The sequence below is a fragment of the Hesperophylax consimilis genome, chromosome 23 (assembly GCF_061612785.1).
Source record: "Hesperophylax consimilis isolate HC1 chromosome 23, BYU_Hcon_1.0, whole genome shotgun sequence".
Classification (NCBI taxonomy): domain Eukaryota; kingdom Metazoa; phylum Arthropoda; class Insecta; order Trichoptera; family Limnephilidae; genus Hesperophylax; species Hesperophylax consimilis.
The window spans coordinates 16,993,667-17,013,101 of record NC_142858.1 but is presented as its reverse complement, the minus strand read 5'-3'; the positions used below and the strand labels follow the sequence as shown (position 1 = coordinate 17,013,101).

At 33.7% G+C, this 19,435-nt stretch overlaps 1 protein-coding gene across 1 annotated transcript in view; it reads left to right on the top strand.

Annotated features, from left to right (window-relative positions):
* The first annotated feature begins 1,496 nt into the window (after positions 1-1,496).
* Positions 1,497-19,435, top strand: part of LOC149412382 (uncharacterized) — a 95,344-nt gene continuing 77,405 nt past the window's right edge. The window contains exon 1 of the mRNA XM_089645707.1: positions 1,497-1,594. Within this exon, the coding sequence (XP_089501833.1) occupies positions 1,546-1,594 (49 nt within the window). The 5' untranslated portion in view covers positions 1,497-1,545. The remainder of the gene's footprint in view (positions 1,595-19,435) is intronic.

Below are 19,435 nucleotides of genomic sequence, written 5' to 3'. Positions count from 1 at the left end.
ATCTTCTCGCAGAGTAGATCACGATTTGAATGATGGGACGGTAAATAATGAACTGACAGAAAAAGTTATCCAATTTTGTCTATAATATTATCTATATATATTATTTACCCGCGACATAAGTATCCACATGAAACGAAACTCTAGCAACACGCGAACGCGGGGATGGCGTGAAGACGTCAACTTACTTCTACAGGTGGCGTGAGACCAATATTTAAAATCCTCTTTTATTTTGGAATTAGAAAGAGCATTTTATTTTTTCTACCACGAGGAAGTTAGTTGTAGACATTTTCTATTCACGATTGAAAATATACGTGGATATATATTTTTCTAATAATAATGTTAATATTATACTTACGTTAGGTTATATTTTAAGGGGATTCGAGTCACTTCTCTACCTAACCTCTACGATAGCAGAATTTTACTTTTAAGAGTAGTTTGTCGTGAAATCACGACATCGCGAAAACCAATAATGATTGGTTTAAGGTAGAGAGTTTCATCAGAGGTAAGCAACTGCTGATCAATCTCATTTCATATATATTTTTTGATTTATATCAATTTTGGAGTGCTGACTAAGGAAAATAGAATAAATGAATAACTAGTCTTATTTTAATAGCTTTTGTATGATCTATTCTAAAATAATTAATACTTTTTATAACTGCGTCCACTGCTGAGTCAGTAGTAGGTACTGACATCTTTTCATGACAAAGTAGGTATCAAAACTGGTATTCCGGGTGAAGCCTTCGATAGTCAATTGTTTTCGTTCATTATGTCTGAAAAAAGAGCAAAAACAATTCTGTGATTTTGCGTAACTGTAAAGCATATTTCGGAGGAGGGATATCAAAATATTATGTCGGATTAACTTGTAGGTACTTGGATTACATGCACGAATGCGACGTCTTTGACTAACGATGTGAAAACATTACATTTAAAAAAAAAAGTAAAATCGAACACATTTGTTGTGCATTTATGGGTTCTTTGATGAAAATTAATTACAAAATATTAATGTCGAATAATAGTTCTGTACCCCTGGCAGGTAGTTTCCTCGGATGCCCCATTTGTTGGTAGTCGAGCATTAGTCGGTGGCAGCGGCCGCGATGCGTCGAGAGAAATGCCCCGAAAGCAGCCAAAGCAGTACAAAGCCAGCAAGTGAGCGCTACGGACGGTCCGCCGGCTCCGAGACACCAATGCACGACAGGTGCTAAGCACGCAACTTGCTCCACAACACACCGTCGACCGCTCCAGCGAACAAGTTGCGCGAATCAGAAAGCTATCTTTTGTAGTGCCAAACGATTGTTGTACAGTGAACAGGATGTCATCCCTAACGGCGGCTCCCACCCCCGTCCCGGGGTTGTAACAGGTACCCGCAACTGACAATGGAACACTGTACAAGTCCCTAATCTCCGAACTTTAAATGAAAACAGTGACAAAAGTTCTCGTGTCTCAAACATTTTTACAAGAAACTTATATTTTATGTTGGTGTTTAGAATGATGGTAAATAGAGTAGTTTTTAACTTCAGTGTCGCGAGAAGAAGCAGAGCCGATACAATGTTGTTGATGATCGTGGTCTCCTTGCTAACGGCGCATCAAGTGGAAGGTACGAGTATAACAGTCTTATTTGCTTTATATTTTCTTATGCTCTGTTAACGGTAAATATAAATGATATCCAATTAAAACAACACGTGGAATCGCTCAAATATACACTAATCAAGCTTTGCTTTTGTTATGAATGTGTGAAAAATCAAATTATGGGTACCTAATTACATATTGTTTATCGTTATGAAACTGCATAATTTAATAAATAATTAATTTAAACTACTAATACTTTAGTTGTTTTCATTTTAACGTTGTTTTGTATTGGGCCAGATCCGAAAAACCAATTTTAGTTTCGAGAAAACTATTTGAGTAGTTTATTTAAGTAAACTACATAAAATAATAAAAATAGCAAATTAGAGCGTACGGTGCATTACAAAAAAATAAGAAACATTATTCAGAGTCTCATAAGAACTCAATAACTTTCACTATGTGTAGATATTTCAGAAAAGCATGAAATATTAAGGCGATGCCATACGTAGTAATGCAAAATCGTGTGTTTTTGGTTTGAAAATTTGGTCGCCTAGAAATGTTTCAGATGCTTTAATTAAATACTGCGAGTAGAATACATCTTGGCCTTTTAAATAATCGACTATTTTTTAGATAAGTCTTTTTATAAGCCATAAAAAATAGTGTAAAGGCCTATGAAAACTGCTTTAAAGTTCATAATCTCCTACTTACGAACCCATTTTCGGTTATGATTTTATTGTATAATGTGGCAAATTAAGTTATTTATAAAATGAAAATAAAATAAAAGGCACTTTTTGGCCATGTTTTTTTCTTGCATAAATCAAAACAGGTGGATTAAGCGGGAATTTAAACCTTATTGCCATCTACGTAAGGGTTGTTATTGATAGCGGCTCAATTTAAAATATTACACGACGTAGTGCATCGCCTTAAGTTAAGTATTTGGCGTTTGTTAAATACATTTATTGCGAGCTCTATATCTAATTCATATAATTTTATATTTATTAAAAAATATATAACATATATACATATAACAGATAATCCTTAAATCTAACTACAAATTTTACACGTTTTTATTTCGAAACTACCGTTGTTTTAAGGTTGAATTGAACTGTAGCGCTGTTTTGACGATATAGAAATATAATATATTGGCAACTACTAGGCCTGGGATTTGTGATGAAGATAATAATATTTTCTTAACCGCTCACCAAAATAGATATTCATATGTCATCATGTCAAACTCTTCAAACTTTTTTAATAAAAAAGACTGAAATCTGAATATAATTAATACGAAGCTCTTACTTTTGATCTTAGTTATTTTTATAAAGTATAATATTTGATATAATAATACCTAGTTAGTTGGTAGATAAATACTTATCTATTGGTATATTATAATATTATTTGTTTATTTTATTCACGTTCCCGTTCCGACTTCCCACACGTATTGATGATTCTGGGTCAACATAACTTTTTGAAGCATTCTTGTAATATTGCTGTAGATACCTAGGCTTCCTATGCTCGAAATTATGATCGTAAGTGTAACGCGGGAATTAGAAAAAATATATTGTTTTAATGTTTAGGTACTTCTGGCAAGTCACTCAATAATTTCTGAAATGATAATAATCTTACGAATTACACCAAAATACAACTTTCTTTCGAATCCATTTTGATAACTCTCTAACTAATTAACAAGCCAGTTGTAGTGGGCAGAGAGGATGAAATGCCAAACACATTTTCTTGGGATACAATTCTAGATTCTAACCAAATCACACATACAATTTTAGTCACTTTATCGTGAAATATATTGAAATTACTTTAAAAGTTTTTTTTCTCAAATTAAAGGACTATAGCAAGAATGAAGCTCATATTTGTACCTAACAATGATTTAATTTTCTAACCAGGCATTTTGAAATAGGTAGCTACACACTTTTTTCGATAACGTCAGTTATAATTATTTTTTTTCCTTTTAAGAGAGATTTCGTATTTACTAGTTTACTAAAGAACTAAGAAATTAAAAAGAAAAGGACTTATAGCTACCGGCAAACGTCTAATTATTAGTCTTAAAGTCAAATTTTTCAGGCAGGAAATTAAATTGGTTATGATTTTACGTTTCCTTCCACATTAGCGCTTACAAATTAATGACGACGCTGAAACTTTTATTTTGTTTTAAATTAATTATTTCGCTTTAATATTCAATATATTTTTTCAAATAACACATTGAAAAACGATTTAAATTAAATTTAAGAATGACCATAAACTTACTGAGTTTCTAGTTCTTTCTTTTTTATGTGATGCTTCACAAGAACGCCCCAGTCTGTAATGTGCAAAGGCAGGGGAGGTATGGCGCCAATCGGTTGGGCGGCGTTGTGAAGCAGGTTAAGGTTGGGGCATGTTGGAAGGTCTTTATTAATGCGGGTCTTGAAGAGGTTAGGATTATATTCAGGAGGAAAAACAGATTCATGTAGCTCGTTCCACATACGAGCCGTCCTTGAGGCCCGTTCTCATGAAGCCAACACCAACCGTGAACGGGTGTCAGATAATGAATCATAAAAAAATATGTATCATAATAAACGTAATTCTTAAGAAGACCTTGTAACATTTGTATACCTATGTATTGTAATTTCCTCCCGTTCTACAATGAGTTTTGCAACTTATCGGGATTGCTCTAGCAAGAAATAAAAATTATAAAAAATATATATTTATAAATATTATTTTTTTTCCGGTTTTATCTTTTTTTTATTAGATACAATAAATTTAGACATTATAAATATTATTTTCTAATATGAACCTCACTGGGTGCTTTACCCGTACTGAGGATACCAATGTAAAATTTAATCAACTTAATATATAAAAATTCAGCCTTTTTTTCGTATAATGAAATATAATTCTTACATATTCTTACAAAAAAGAGATTAACATTATTAGAAGTTACCATAAGTACTTATCAACGATTAGGTTATATAAAAATAAATAAAATAATATAAAACGAAAATGCAAGAAATATAAGTAATGCAAAAAAAAAACAAGTTCTAAGCTGTTAATTTAATGAACACCCCCTAATTGAGAAAAACTCGTGTTTAGTAAATGTTGATATACCTACCACGTTATGAAATTGGTTTAAAAAGACTTTATTATTAGTGTGACCGCTGATAATGTTGCATATAATTTATCGCATGGCGTGTCATTCAACATCTGCGAATTGTGAATACTAATTTTCATAATATTTATAAATTTATCAATTAACCCGTGAAAGTTTAGCAAATGAAATATCATTACTAAAATGGAATCGAACCATATTGTGTTGAAATAAGACTTTGTAGCTTTTACTTTCATGTGAAATGCTCTTTGAACGAAGATTTCATCACATTTCTAATTTCGTTTCTGAGATAATCATTATTAATTATTTGAAGAATAGATTGGTACACTACATAATCAATAAAAACAACTAGCGGAATACAAATGAATCATGACTTGAAGAAAATATCAACGGTAATATGAATACGGTCGTATGTAAATATTGTACATGGAGGTATATATTAAATGTTAGCTAGTGTTACTGACAAAGCGTTTTTTAAACATATTCAGGTTTAGAAATTTTTGGAATTAATAAAACTAAACATTGAAAACCGTATCATTTTAGTGCAATCAATTTGACTGCATTTTGAAGGGAAATGCTTTTGGTGTGTACTCGGATTCGCCAGAGATTTCAACGCCTTTTTTAGTGAACAAACTAGTCCATATCTTATTTTTTTCGATTTAATGATATTTTGAAGCTCTTAATTTATATTTTGACGTTCTTAATTGATATTCTGAAATGGTATTGATGAAAATAACACGATTTCTAAGGACGGGTTGTTTCAGAATGTTTGAATAATTCATCGAATTTCAACGTTAATTAACCTATTCAAGATTTTTTTATTATTTCATTATAGACCAGTTACTTCAGAGAACTGAAATAATAAAAGAACTTGAATATATATTTCAAAGAACTTGAAAATGGATTAATTATTCAAATTCTATGAAACAACCCGTCCTTAAACTAGTTGCTTTGATCCAGCAATTCCGCGCAGAATATGACCAAATTGAGTTTTATCATTTAACAGTGCATTGTGCGTATGTAATGTAGTAACATAAATTTACTAACCTATGAAAATTTCATAACGGTAAAAATTCACATTTTTAGAAATTTCGGTTCTTCCTAGAAAAATAATATTATGTATATTATTCTGTTTGTATAGTATCGAGGAGGTACATATTTAGTCAATGACATTGAGCGAAGATAGTTGAAAGCTTCCGATTCTTGTGAAAGACCCGGCTGACCAGTAAATGGGTCAAGGTGCGCGTCGCAACAATGGTCGCTCCAGTGCTCCACCCGCATCACCATCGCCCATTGCCCTACGTCCCGAAAGACTTCACTTTCACTGAATTTATTTCTTTATTTGAACGTCTCCACGGGTAAACAATGCTCGAAACGCCTTAATCCCCGGACAAATAATTGGCCGCCAGAGTATGTCTTTGGAAAAACCGTTGATAAAGCGGTGATAGTGGAACAAGTTGCGGCGGCAAAGTAACGGGAACTAGCCAGGGGTCGGCTCGCGTTTATATTATTGTTATAATTAATTTATTGTAACAATAATAAAATTTAGCATTTTTCGTACAAGATTACTAATTTTATCGATCGCAGAGACGTACCTACTAGAGAAAATATTTTTTTGCCTTTTTCTATTTTTATATTTTTGTTTTCAACTTTTCATTCAGAGAATGAAAAGTATGTAAATGTATCGAAATTTTAAATTGATGAAAAACTTTTTTTTTCAATAAATAGTGTAAGAAAAATAAACACAAAAAACTTAAAGCATCACACTCCTAAAAATATTTATAAATAATCTGTCAAAAAAACGAGATTAAATGGGACCATTCCAGGTTTTACAATTTTTTTTGCCAGAATTTCAATATTCAGCTCTTTTATAAATCATACTACTACTGGTTTACTAAATTTACATTATGGTCATATTCACAAAAACAACGTATAACCGATATAAAATGACATACTCTATTGACAATTTTTTTTTTTTTTTTTAACTTCCGATTTAGTTGTCCGGGTTAAATCTTCCACAAAGGAAAAACTTAACCCTTCCACTCACTTTTCCACAAATGATCATCTAGTGAATCAAAATTATGTAAGTGCATTATATAAGCAAAATAAATACAAAACAATACAAGAACAACACGTCAACTCACCAGAGATCAAATGGGAAAATAATTCACCGACTCCAGATATTTTCATATCAGAGGGTTCGGCTTGGTAGAACTTCTAACAGGGCCTATAAATCCTACTGATCCCTCAACATAAATATTTAAAAAATCTTTTGTTATCCTACATGTATTCAAAATAATATTAATTATTAATTATTAGTGGGAACTATTCTGATTTTAATATTTTTATTGCTCCGCTTCTCTGTAAATAGTTTGTAGGTCCTTCGTGAACCGCGAGTTTCCCGCCAATGGAATACCTGTCCCGACTGAATGAACGCAAGCTTGTTTCATTTTACTCGGCTCCGCGTTGGCCTGGAATGTTCCCAATGGAATATGGGTTATGTAAATTACTTACGCCTAAAGGGATACCTCCTCTCTGCCTAGCCAGAGCCCATGGCTCATGGCTTCTCCCAGAGACGTGGTCCCTTCGCATTGTTCTCGTCTGGTCGTATCTTGTTCATTAAGTTCATAGCCGTCGCAGAACTAGAAAAAAAGTAGAAAGATATCGGCTACCTTACCTTAGGTATGGTGAGATTTGTTGTATTGTATAGGTTATGTAAATTATTCACGGTCTGTCTAAAGCGACGCCTTCTTGCTTTTGGTGGAGACGTCGGTTCTCAAATATGTTAGGTACAGAGTGAGATTTGTTATATTATTATATAGGTTATGTGAATGATGCACGCCTAAAGGGATATCTCCTCCGGATGAATTCATTTCCCGGAGACATATCTACGCATTGTTCTTGACTGTTCACACCTTGTTCGTTAAGTTAATGGCCGAGTAAGAAAGTAGAAAGAAGTCGGTTACCATACGTTGTAGTGAGATTATTTGTTACGAACATTACAATGACACCTCTGCACATAGTGAGTTATCACACGGATAAAAATGAGTATTGATTAATTTATTAAGAATCTCTTCAAATTATTGTTAATCCGGTAAAACGGGATTGCAGGCTTTTAAAGAATGAGTTTACAGGTTTCCTGAAAAACTTTTAGTACATTTCGAATACATTATTGCAATTGATCGTGATAATACTGATTTTTCTCAGTGCATGCTAATAATCATTTGACATCTCCAACCGGTCTCTCTTGGCCCATCGTTATCCAAAATGACCCAAAGATGAATAGGCGTGAGGTTAATGTAAAAAAATGTTGTTTTATGGATCTACTAATCGAAGGTTGGACGCCATCGCGACTATTTTCACTTTCTGACAAACTGTCATAATAAGTACAACATTCTCGAAGATTCTTCAACCAGGACGTTCTTTGTCTACTGTAACTTTGTTGTCCTTAATTTTTGTAATGTAAGCCTAGCAAATATTGCGTTTTTAAATGGCTTAGGTGTAGCACATGACTTATAAGTATTTGCTTGAATTGGCTTAGAAGGTATTGTTGTATTATCCAATTTGTATGATTTTTCAGTCCCCATTCACCACAATTCAATATGCATTCAATTCAAATTGTATGGGTAATATTGAAAAAAATGTATGAAACAAAAATAAAATGTAAACTAAAGTAGATATTTTTTATTTCTTTGAGTTTATTTAGAAAACATACAGATAAGCATGTGAATTAATTTTGCATATAAGATGTTGAATATAAAATAAACCAGTTGAGGTCCATCTACAATCTTTTTATGTGACTATGGTGGTTAGTAAGAAACTATATATTTAAAGTTTATATTTTTAATCATAAGTGAAAGAAAATAAATATGAAACGGATAGACGAACAGTAAAAAAATAATTGTTTTGGTTAGTACATTGTAAGGTTAATATAATTTTAAAATTTTTAAGGGTACAGTGGAAAATATCAATATCTCTTAGGGAATTGTAAGGTTTGAAGATACGTCTGAGTAAAGAGTTTTGGGCGTATTTTGATTTGAATTGTTGTATTTAAAATAATATCCGGGTAATCAAGCAAAAACTTTTTTACATAATTACACTTAAATTTTTTGTCTTTTTTAATGCGATTTCAGAGGTACCCTTCTTTCATCAGGAGAATTTAAAAATTAACATGATATACATATTTAAGTGTTAAGGGGAGAGGTAATGAAGGGGTTTACGAGAGGAACAGAGCAGTTTATATTACAGGATTACAAGATAAATTTACTTGTTTATTGAATATACTAGAATTATTATTATGTACTAAAGTGCTTCTAGGTTATCTTTTTTTGTCTTTATTATTACCGTGAAGAATTTATTATTAAAATTATGCACGGAGAACTCTTGTCATATTATTTGTATTCCTGTTAAATACGGGATTGGAGGCCATTATAACACAGATATGTTATGAGGACATAATAAAAATATAGGAATAATAATATTTTCGCATCTCGTCCACTATATTTATTCGGACAAGGACACATTCGTGACCATAGATTAGTTCACATATATTCTGAATAACTAATATTTTATTAGGAAATGGTGATAAAGTCACATTTTTAACAGTATCTTGATTAAAAAAAGCCTTACTCATTTTAAATGAGATAATCGGCAAACTATGAAAAAATATATAAGTGTTCGATGATTTTAATGTTTACAAATCTATTTGTTTTACTTGTATAGATCGTGGACAGTTGCAACATATTTTTTTATTTTTATTTTTATTTTTTATTTGTTTTAATATTTTTTTACATTTCAAAGTTTTCCAGTAATGTAGGCCTCACTGGGTGGCTTGCCCGTGCTGAGGCCTTCATTTTTATAATATGAAAATATAATCTAAATACAATCTACAATATAAGATAAAATAATACATTTAATATATAATCTTGTGTGTTAGTGAGTGATGTGTGTTTATATTAGTTTTGTGTGTTACGTGTAGGTTTTATTTTTATTTTATGCTATGACATTTTGGTAATATTGTCTTTTTTGTTCTTTAATCCATTTTGATATTTGATAAGTAATTTACCTATGTTATTATTAGTACAGAATATGGATTTAATGTGGGCAGGCACATTTTTTGTACAGAGTAAAGAAAAGTGGATGTTTTACGCATTGAAAGGGATATCAAAGATTAAGATCATGATTTTATTATAAATATCAGATTTGAGCCGACGGAAGGGTATTTAAAATAGTTGTGTCTTTTTACGTAGGTACACGAATTAATCATAAAACATATATACGTACAAAAAAAACTCGAAATGAATGCGTCGGTAATCACATTTTAAAATAATTGTTTGCAGAGCACGATCAACGCAATATTCCTTGGTTACATACATAAATTGCGTTTATTAAGCGACAGAAGTATTGTAATGAATGATTTAGTACCGTTAAGTGATGTTAGTGTTAAATCTAGATTTTATAGTAATTAATACACCATTCATAAGTTGTATTAGGTATTTTATCGGCAGACCTAATTCTTGTTGTATTTAGTTCGTGGAGTTGCAAATGACGGTGTGTTTTCTCCGACAAGTTACAACTATCAACTATGTCTATGCAGTCAATGGGCAAATTTCCAAAAGCTAATTACCTTGTGCACAGTCGTAACCATGCTTTTCACGAATCGCAGCAACAAGAATTAAAATGTTTAAACTCTTCCAGCGTAACGAGTAACTGCCGGTTTTGGCAACAGATAAGATTTTAATATCTTCAAATTATAGACTTGACTTGGCTTGTTCCTATGACATTTAAATAGTTTCAGTGTGTTTTTGCAAGCGAAAGTTGGATAACGTTTTGTAAATTTCAAAGAAAAATACTAATCTCTATTTCAGTAGATAAAGGAAATGAGTATTTATGACAATAAGGAATACATTCTTTACTTATTTACTTACTTACCATCATGCCTATTCCCAGCAGAAATAGAAATAGAGAATGGACCGCTGCACAACTCTATCTTGGCACGCTATTTATACATCGTTTGAAACATACACTTCTATTCTTCGGACTTTTAACATGACGCGGCTCAGGCATTCGATTATCTTGATCGTGCCATGTCTTTCTCGGACGTCTCCTAACTTACATATTCTCTTCCTTACACTCCTTCTTCGTCCATTTGCCCTACTTATCAAAACCATCTAAGCGGCCCTTAGAAACACGCACACGCAACACGGTTATACCACACATACGCCTTAGGGTTCTGATTTCACGGTGTCTTGAAAAGCAAGATTAACATTTCCAAACATCTAAATTAAACAGAGTAGACCAGAATTTGTAGATAAATATAAATAAATATGTGTTCTAATCTAATATATTTTTCTCAGGACCTACTGTGTGGGGTTAATGTAAGAAAAAATAAATTATATACCCATATATATTATTTTTTTTAAATTTACCCCAAACAGGAGGTCCTGAGAAAAATAATTTCAATCCGCGTAATATTACTTTCTGCACTTCAATAATCATTTCCGCTGCTCATAAAACCCTCGTAATTTCATTGCCGTGTCAATCTGCAGGATTGATTGGATGAAAATAACAACAAGCAATAATCATAACGTTTAACCAATCGTGATTATTGATAGTGCATGTATTATGTTTAGTATTCAGGCTAAGATAATTCATTTACCTCCATTAATATCTATATACATGACGTATGTCCGGCCCAAGCTTACAAATATATTAACCTGTACGAATTTTGTGTATATAGATAATCATGTTTTTTCATTTTTAATTTTTAAGTGTTTCTTCGAACACTGCAAATTTTGCGATTGATGAATACTCAAATCCATTGCCGAAGGACAGAATTTTGAATATTTTCAACGATCCGGCGCCGACCGCAAAGTAAATGGCTCGAAAGAGAAATGTTGCCCTAAAATGCGTTCCACTGAACACGCGATCGAACCTGTTATGCTTCGACTTTTGTCATAATTACCAACATTGGACTGAAATCCATCTTTTAAGTTATTCAACCTCTTTAAGAAACTTTATAAGTTATAACAACCAAAAACAGTTAAAGATGTAACAAACCTCTTCAGTTTTATAAGATATACTAAACAAACTTATTTAAATTAACCATTAAGCCATTTTAGACCGAGATTATGAAATGCCGCATAACTCGGTACCGAATTCTTGCTTCATTCACATAGATACATCGCCCCATGTGAAGTCTTATTTTTAACGATTCTTTTTATTTTGAATCAATTATTTGATTTAATCTATAATGTCATTTATCTATAATATCCCCGAATTCTTCTTCCATCCACCTGCGCATCATCTTAATATACTATCCTGGTACTCCTTTTATCCGCCTTGCATTCTTTTGGATCTCCTATGTCATGGTTAAGTATCACACATTATGCCTCAGGAATCTCATTTCGACCGTGTTCAGTTTAATTTTGTTCTTCCACTGTCATTTCCATGCATCATATTCATTAAACAGAACTTCATTAAGAAATGTTTTTGAAATTTGTGAATTTGAGTAATAATACAAAAAATGCCCTATTTAGAATTTTAACTGTAACCGTCTCATTATTATTATGCACTACTAACGATATCATTTTGTCACTACACTCTATTCGAAAATTGTGATTCTACCTATATCATAAAAAGCCGTCACGGGACGCTTGGCAGATGTGAAACATCTAAATTGATTTTTATTGAAGGAATTGACTGTAGAAGTAAACAAGTCTTTATATTTTTATTAATAAAACAAAACATAAAATGTCATCATCATTTAGAATAGATTCATTGCCAATTTTACTGAGAATATAAGCAAATACCGCACCGTAAAGAGCCGAAGAGTCGAATCGTTGAAAGTGCGTCGTCCCATCCGTTTCTGCTCCCCTAGGCACGCAAAAAATGTTTCACTCTTAAAACAATTCTTAAAGATAGTTAAAATTGATATAAATATCGGGACTCAAGGTAAAAAATATCGGAATTTATTAAAAAACAAACAATGGTAATGAAATGTTCCCAATTCGATTAAATTACAGACGAAATACAATGTTTTGTAAAGCTTATTAAATTATTGATAAAAATACCATTTCGTTAAAATTAGCGAGTAATATAATATTGCAATCAGCATGTTGTAAAGAGGTCTTACTTAATGTTTTTTCATGGCTATTTTCGCATCACGAAGTCGATCAATCATTCGGTCAGGTATTTCAACCTGCAAACTATTTGAAACATGAAAATGTAAATATTATGTTCTTGTTTCATTACGTCTTGTGTTTTTAAAGAAAAAAAAACGGTGTCTTTATAATAGATGAAGATGATGTTTATAATATTCCATGATACATACTTATGATCTTACTGATCGCTAGAGAAGAATGTTAAACATACGTGCAAACATGCTCTCCTGTCGTTTTTATCTCTTTGTTGCTAATTCAAATATCTCTATAGGAACGTGTAATATTTACACCAGATAACTGGTCTGAATATTCATACGGAAGCTACACACATTGTCACTTACAAATTCATTACAACATTGCAGATTAAATAAATAAATTGTTTTAATTTTAAACAAAGTTTAAAAAATATATATTTACGATATTGTACATAATTGCTACGTTTAGCTGTAATAATATAGGCACCGAAAATAATTGCGCATTTTTTATCATGTTATATAATTTTTAATGTGTTAAATGATACTCAACACTTGACTTTAAATGACATTTGTAACATATTTGCGCTGACCTATATATTCGCGGCAGAACAATTTTTAATACAAATTTCACTTCTTTTCATCATTCTTAGTAGGATAGTCAGAACTAATTTTAAATTTTAAAAAGTTTATCTTAAAGTACATAAAATTGAATAAGGGTTGTTATTGGTGCAATTGGGCAGAGCCTCAAACGCTAACCACACTATTCACTATCACTTAAGACTGTTATCTTGCGGCGTGGCATTGAGAGATTTTTCGACTGCTGTAATCAGAAACGTCTTCCTAAACCTGACTCACCTTAGCAACTCTAGTAACAGGTTCGGACGACTGAAGGCTGCCGAGCGCTCGTTCCGTAACGGTAACCGTAGGAGATCCGCTATGAACCAAATATTATAAATGCTTATGCTTTAATATTAATTCACGATACGTTTTTGTATTTTCAACTCTGAGTCCTGCTATTCCACGTATGGTCGATGTGCTCTCGGCGGATTGTTTATGATTTATGAGTTACGTGAATTATGCACTAAACTCATACGGGTAACTACTGAGAGGTTACTTTCTTTTCTAGTACGCTTTATTACATAATGTTCTTTTAATGTCCGTCGCTAATGTTCCCTGTCACATGTTTTTACACGTTTTTTTAATGATCTTTTCATGTTATAAGAATGTCATGTTCTTGCAAATTAAATTGCACGCCCTTCTCTGCTTTTAACCGCCAATGAGAAACTCAAGCAATAATAATTAGATCAATGATTTATAGACAGTAATGCTGCCTACAACCAAACTTTTGTAATTATTTTTCTCGTTTACACTGCATTTATATTATAATCTTTTCTTTATCATGATAGCTACATACTTACTGGTAAAACTCGTGTGGACACCTTCCCGGAATACATGGCTCGATCATGTGAATCATATACTTTAGGCGGTCGAGTATAGCTTTAAAGAGCATGCATGAATGTGGAGTAAGATGTGAGAGATCCGGGTGGAGTTAATAGCCCTTCCCTCGGGGAAAATAACATTTAAACTACAATGTGATAGTGCTTAATCTTATGTGGGTAAAAGCAATTAAGGTTAAGTGGTAATAGTTAAATAATTTGTTCGCATTCTTGTGGTAATGTCATTTAAAAAATAAACTGCGAAATTCGATGATTACCTCTCCGTCATCGCTGCTTTTCCCCGCCACAAATTCACTGAATTCGATAACTTGCTGACGTACCCACTCAGGGCAGTTCCGCTCCAAATGCTTACACAATAATCCCTGCCATTTGAAACATTTCTAAGAGGTAAAACAGTCTCAGAAGATTGTATTCCTCGCTCCGCGGCACATGATAATATAATATCAGGCAAAAGAAAAGAAGTGCGATGATTGGATGTAATTGACTGTTTATATAACATTTCTCCGCAATGCATTCAAGGATATTGTTTGTGCTCGGTACGAACTGGAAACTGCGATCAGATTGTATGTACTTTGCACGAGAAGGTGCGCGTGGGATTTTTCAACAAGAATAGCTGTTAATCAAGAGTTTTACCCGATACAAGGAGATACGCTTTGTATGATGCGATTCTCTTCACCCTTCTAAATCTATGTAGAAAGGGAATATTAGCAGAACAAGAATTATAGTACAAGAGGCTTATCCAATTCCATGGTATTTCAATTACGATTTCTGTATCAATAAAATAAGCCTACAAGCCGTTGGCTTATGTTACGGTAATTTAAAACATCTTCCTTACAACCGTATCAAATTACAATTGTTTTCGGTGTATTTAAACTCATGCCAGCGTTACAGCTCCCCGTAGATACTCAATTAGGGAACTCAATAGAAGCCAACATGACCACAAATTTCCACTTACGAATACTGGTTCGTAATTTAACTGTATAAAATAATGTTAAATATACTTTATTCTCTGAGAAAATACACATTGTTAAAGGGCGTCAAAGATTTCAGAATTTATATATGACGCGTTTAGAAGCTACTTTAAGAGTAGAAGATACTTTAAGAGGCCCTGGCGAAAGACATTCAAGCTAATTCTTCATTTCAAATGATTTTCTAATGCTTTCTCTTTCGCTAATTCTTTCAACCCACAACGTTTTCCAATATTAGGGAAGCTATATTTCCAATACCACTGAGCATAATTAGAACAACTTGGCACATTATGTGTAGGACGGACATATTTTAATTAATAATAACTGATTGCGCAAATGTTTTTTTCAACTGGTTTAAATATCTAAATGTTTTATAGGAATTTCACTATGAACCAGGAATATTTGGAACAACTATGTAGAAATAATTACCCTTTAACCTTTCGGGATGAATGCAATCTTCGGTAAAATGAAACTTTTTCATTACATGCCTACGTCGAATGATTGTCAATTTTTATTCATTATTAATACCGTCTCACTACATTCTGCGATATTGTTTCCGACGAACCACATGTGATTATCACATGATAAAAATCGTCACCTTCAAGGTAAAAGATATACATATATATATATATATATTTTTAGACTAAAAGTTCTTCTAATCGGTTAGTACTTTGTGATGATATTATTTATTTTGTTGAAAAGATAAGTAACTTCGTTAATTTATTTTTTTTTAACCCGTCATTAACTACGTTAGTTTTTGTAAAGCGTACCCCGCGTAACCCTCAAGTTAAAAATACTCGTATTTTTAAGAATATTTTAATTGTTTTTAATTTAATTTATCATTCTATTTTAACAAAATAAACACAAATAATTAAAACAACTTATAACTGAATACATACTACACAAACCTAAGAATAACTTGGACTACATTATTTTAATGAAAATCTTTGAACAGTTATTTTTAAAGTACATTGATATTATATTCGTAAGTAAATAATTTCGTTGGAGAAGATTTAGAACTTTAGAAGCTAGAGCTTTTTTAACAAAAAAAAATTCAAATATAGTAAGATAAAAAATACAAAAGTTTTTTTATTATTAATTTAATCAAATTATTTTTTTCAAGTCGGTCGCGTGGGGTTAATCAATGCCCTGCACACTACGCACGTCACTACGTTGCTATGTTTTAAGACTATAGAGAGCGTTTGAAATTTCAAAAAAAGTTTAAAAATTGTAAGTAAGTAAATAATCAAGTTTTACAAAATTCCGGGCGATCAAAGACCCCAAACACTTGACGGTTTGTACAAATGTTCTAAACCGAGTTACACTTTGATTTGAATCGTAGTACTAGTGTTATTCGTGAGTTAACTGGGGCATTGAGAAGCGTATTGAACCAGGACATGGCACATATTATAATTTTATTACTCACATCTGTTACTCACCAGCTTCAGGATGTTTTGACGAATTCGAAGTGGAAAGTCTCTAACGGAACCTGGAACTGCGAACATCCGAAAATGGTGATATCCCGTGAATCATCGGAGCGATGACTTGGTTTAGCCACTTTCTCCGCAGTTATGCTTCTGGGTAATAACGATTCATCTGAACAACAATAATAATAATCATTATTAGTCATTTGTAGTAAAATCTCCGACAGAACGTTTCAGATAATAATAGGTAATAATGACTTTCATAGTTCCGTGGAATACGAAATCTAATCAATATTCCGATTCTAACATTATACTGTCACTCTTATATTAATTTCATAGCGTTTTTGATCGCAATCTTATTACAAGTACAATACGGCCCAGATATATAGACCCAGTCGGGTGGCGTATATATATTTAATAATAGGTAATAATGATTTTCAAAGTTCCGTGGAGTACGAAATCTAATCAATATTCCTATTCTAACATTATCCTGTCATTCTTATATTAATTGCAAAGAGTTTAATATTGCTGTAGGTACAATATCTAGACCATTCGGGTTTGTATACATATTTAAAAATATGGAAATTTATACCTATGTAGTTATAAGTTTTAAGCTCATTAATTTGCTTTGCAAACCACGCCTAGATTGATGATAGAATTAATATTTTATTGTAGAAGGCGTGGACCTTTCCCTAAAATGTACGTGTTCTCCATAAAATAATCATAATTTAATGAAGCAAAAAAAAACAACATTTCATCCATTTTTAGAAAGTTTTAAAATGCATTAGATTTATTAGGTTTTTATTAGTAGGTGCTATCTGTTACCTTCGTATAACAACTTATCTACCTATTTTATGAATTATGACTTGTAACTAACTAACCAATATGACGTTACAAACAACGCGGTCTTGACACACACTTCTTGCCTCATTCACATTCATACATCGTTTCACACAAACTCTTCCATTATTCTCACTCTTGACATGGCCCGACTCAAGTACCTATCTGATTCACTTGATCGTGCCATGTCGTCCTCGAGCGTCGCCGGATTCTGCTACCATTTGCTCTACGTCCCCAAACCATTTAAGCCGACCTTTCTTAATCTTACTCACTATGCTTACATCAGCATCTTTGCGGATCTCCACATTTCTCACACGATCACACATGATTTTACAACACATACGCCTCAGGGATCGCGTAATAAATTGTGGGAAAATAGTATTTGAACGTAAAGTGTCGTTGGTTTTTAAGATTGATCGAAAATAATTGGTCGAAATAATTTGACATTCGTGTGGAGTACAGATGACTTTAATCAGTTTTTTTTGTAAAACAATAACTTGTGAATTCACCTGCATCCTAACTATTTCTCACTTATTGACTGGTAGATAATAATTTTAAATATTTTTTTACATTTAAATAAGGAAAAAGTATAAAAGATAATTATTTTGTATATAGATAATGCTCAGTGTCAAATAAAAGTGTACAAATATTTTCTATACAAGTTTAGAGATAAATCATAAAAAATACTTAAAGAGTATAGTGAATTAAGTAAGTACACATTTTTCGTATGTCATTATCGTATGGCTTCACATATCTAATATATAGGTAACATGAAATTATTTTTGTAACGGACGTACTGCTCCAATATCAGCCGACGTCGCCCCATATTAAAATCTGCTATTTACCTTAACTTTGCCTGTCCTTAAATTGAATAAACTGCCTGTAAATGTATGAAAAATTATGTAAAAATGTATATTTAATGTCAATACAATAAATGAAACGTCGGAGCTTGGCTAGAGGTATACGGGCAGAGAAGTAGTGTGAGAGCTGGTAAAATCATAAACATGTTTAATTCGGGCACGATTGTTAGAACCGTGCCAAAACGTAGTGGGAAGCCGTGCCGTACGCCATGCGCCGTCATAGCGTCACAAATGACCGGTGGTACGCCGTCATTACGTCCCACGGGCACGGTTCTGAGGATCGTGCTCAAACAAAGGAAGGCCGTGGTCACGTTCGGCCACGGCCCGAAACTACCGGCCGAGCGGCGCGGCGCCGCGATAGCGTCGCAAACACGGCTCACGGATTCCAGGAATCAAAGAGAAAGTGAGCCCGTGTGCGCGTCGTGCGCCCGCTGGCGGCTATAAAACGGGCAACAGGCCCTCAAAACGTCAGATCTCCAGAAACCACCACCAGCTCTACAACTCTCTCTCTGCTCTGCCCTCTACCTCGCTCCGACTTCTGACTCTGCTCGCCTTCTTTCACTCTGACCCCCGCCTCACCCTGGACCACGGACTGCCTACCCCTTCGGACCAGACTCGGAATCAGCTCAAGAATAAGCGACAAGCAATCGGACCAGCTCTACAGCGGCTACAGAGACGGCCCCGTTCTACCCCTCCACGCCACTGAAGAACGACATCTCCCGCCTCCACAGATTGGGATCACCGGCCCCCTTACAGTCTTGTGTGTCACACGATTACGTCTGATACATAAGTGGTCCTTCGCCGCCGGATCTTTCTGTGGATAAGATGTCACCTTCACTGCGCTCTGGGAAGAACAGCGCTGACGGGGATTCATCGCAGGGAAGCGATGATCCCACACCGACCGGGGCGGCCACAGCCGCGCCCCCCGGACTCCGGCCAACCGCCCCCCTGGCCCCCTCTGATCCCCGAGCGGACCCACTGCCTGGTCCCTCCGGCGCATCACCACCACAGACGCCCCCTGCCGCGGCCGACGTCTCGTCAAGAAGCGAGGCTTCCAGCGAGGACACGCTCCGGCAGGCGCAGCTCGAGCTAAGA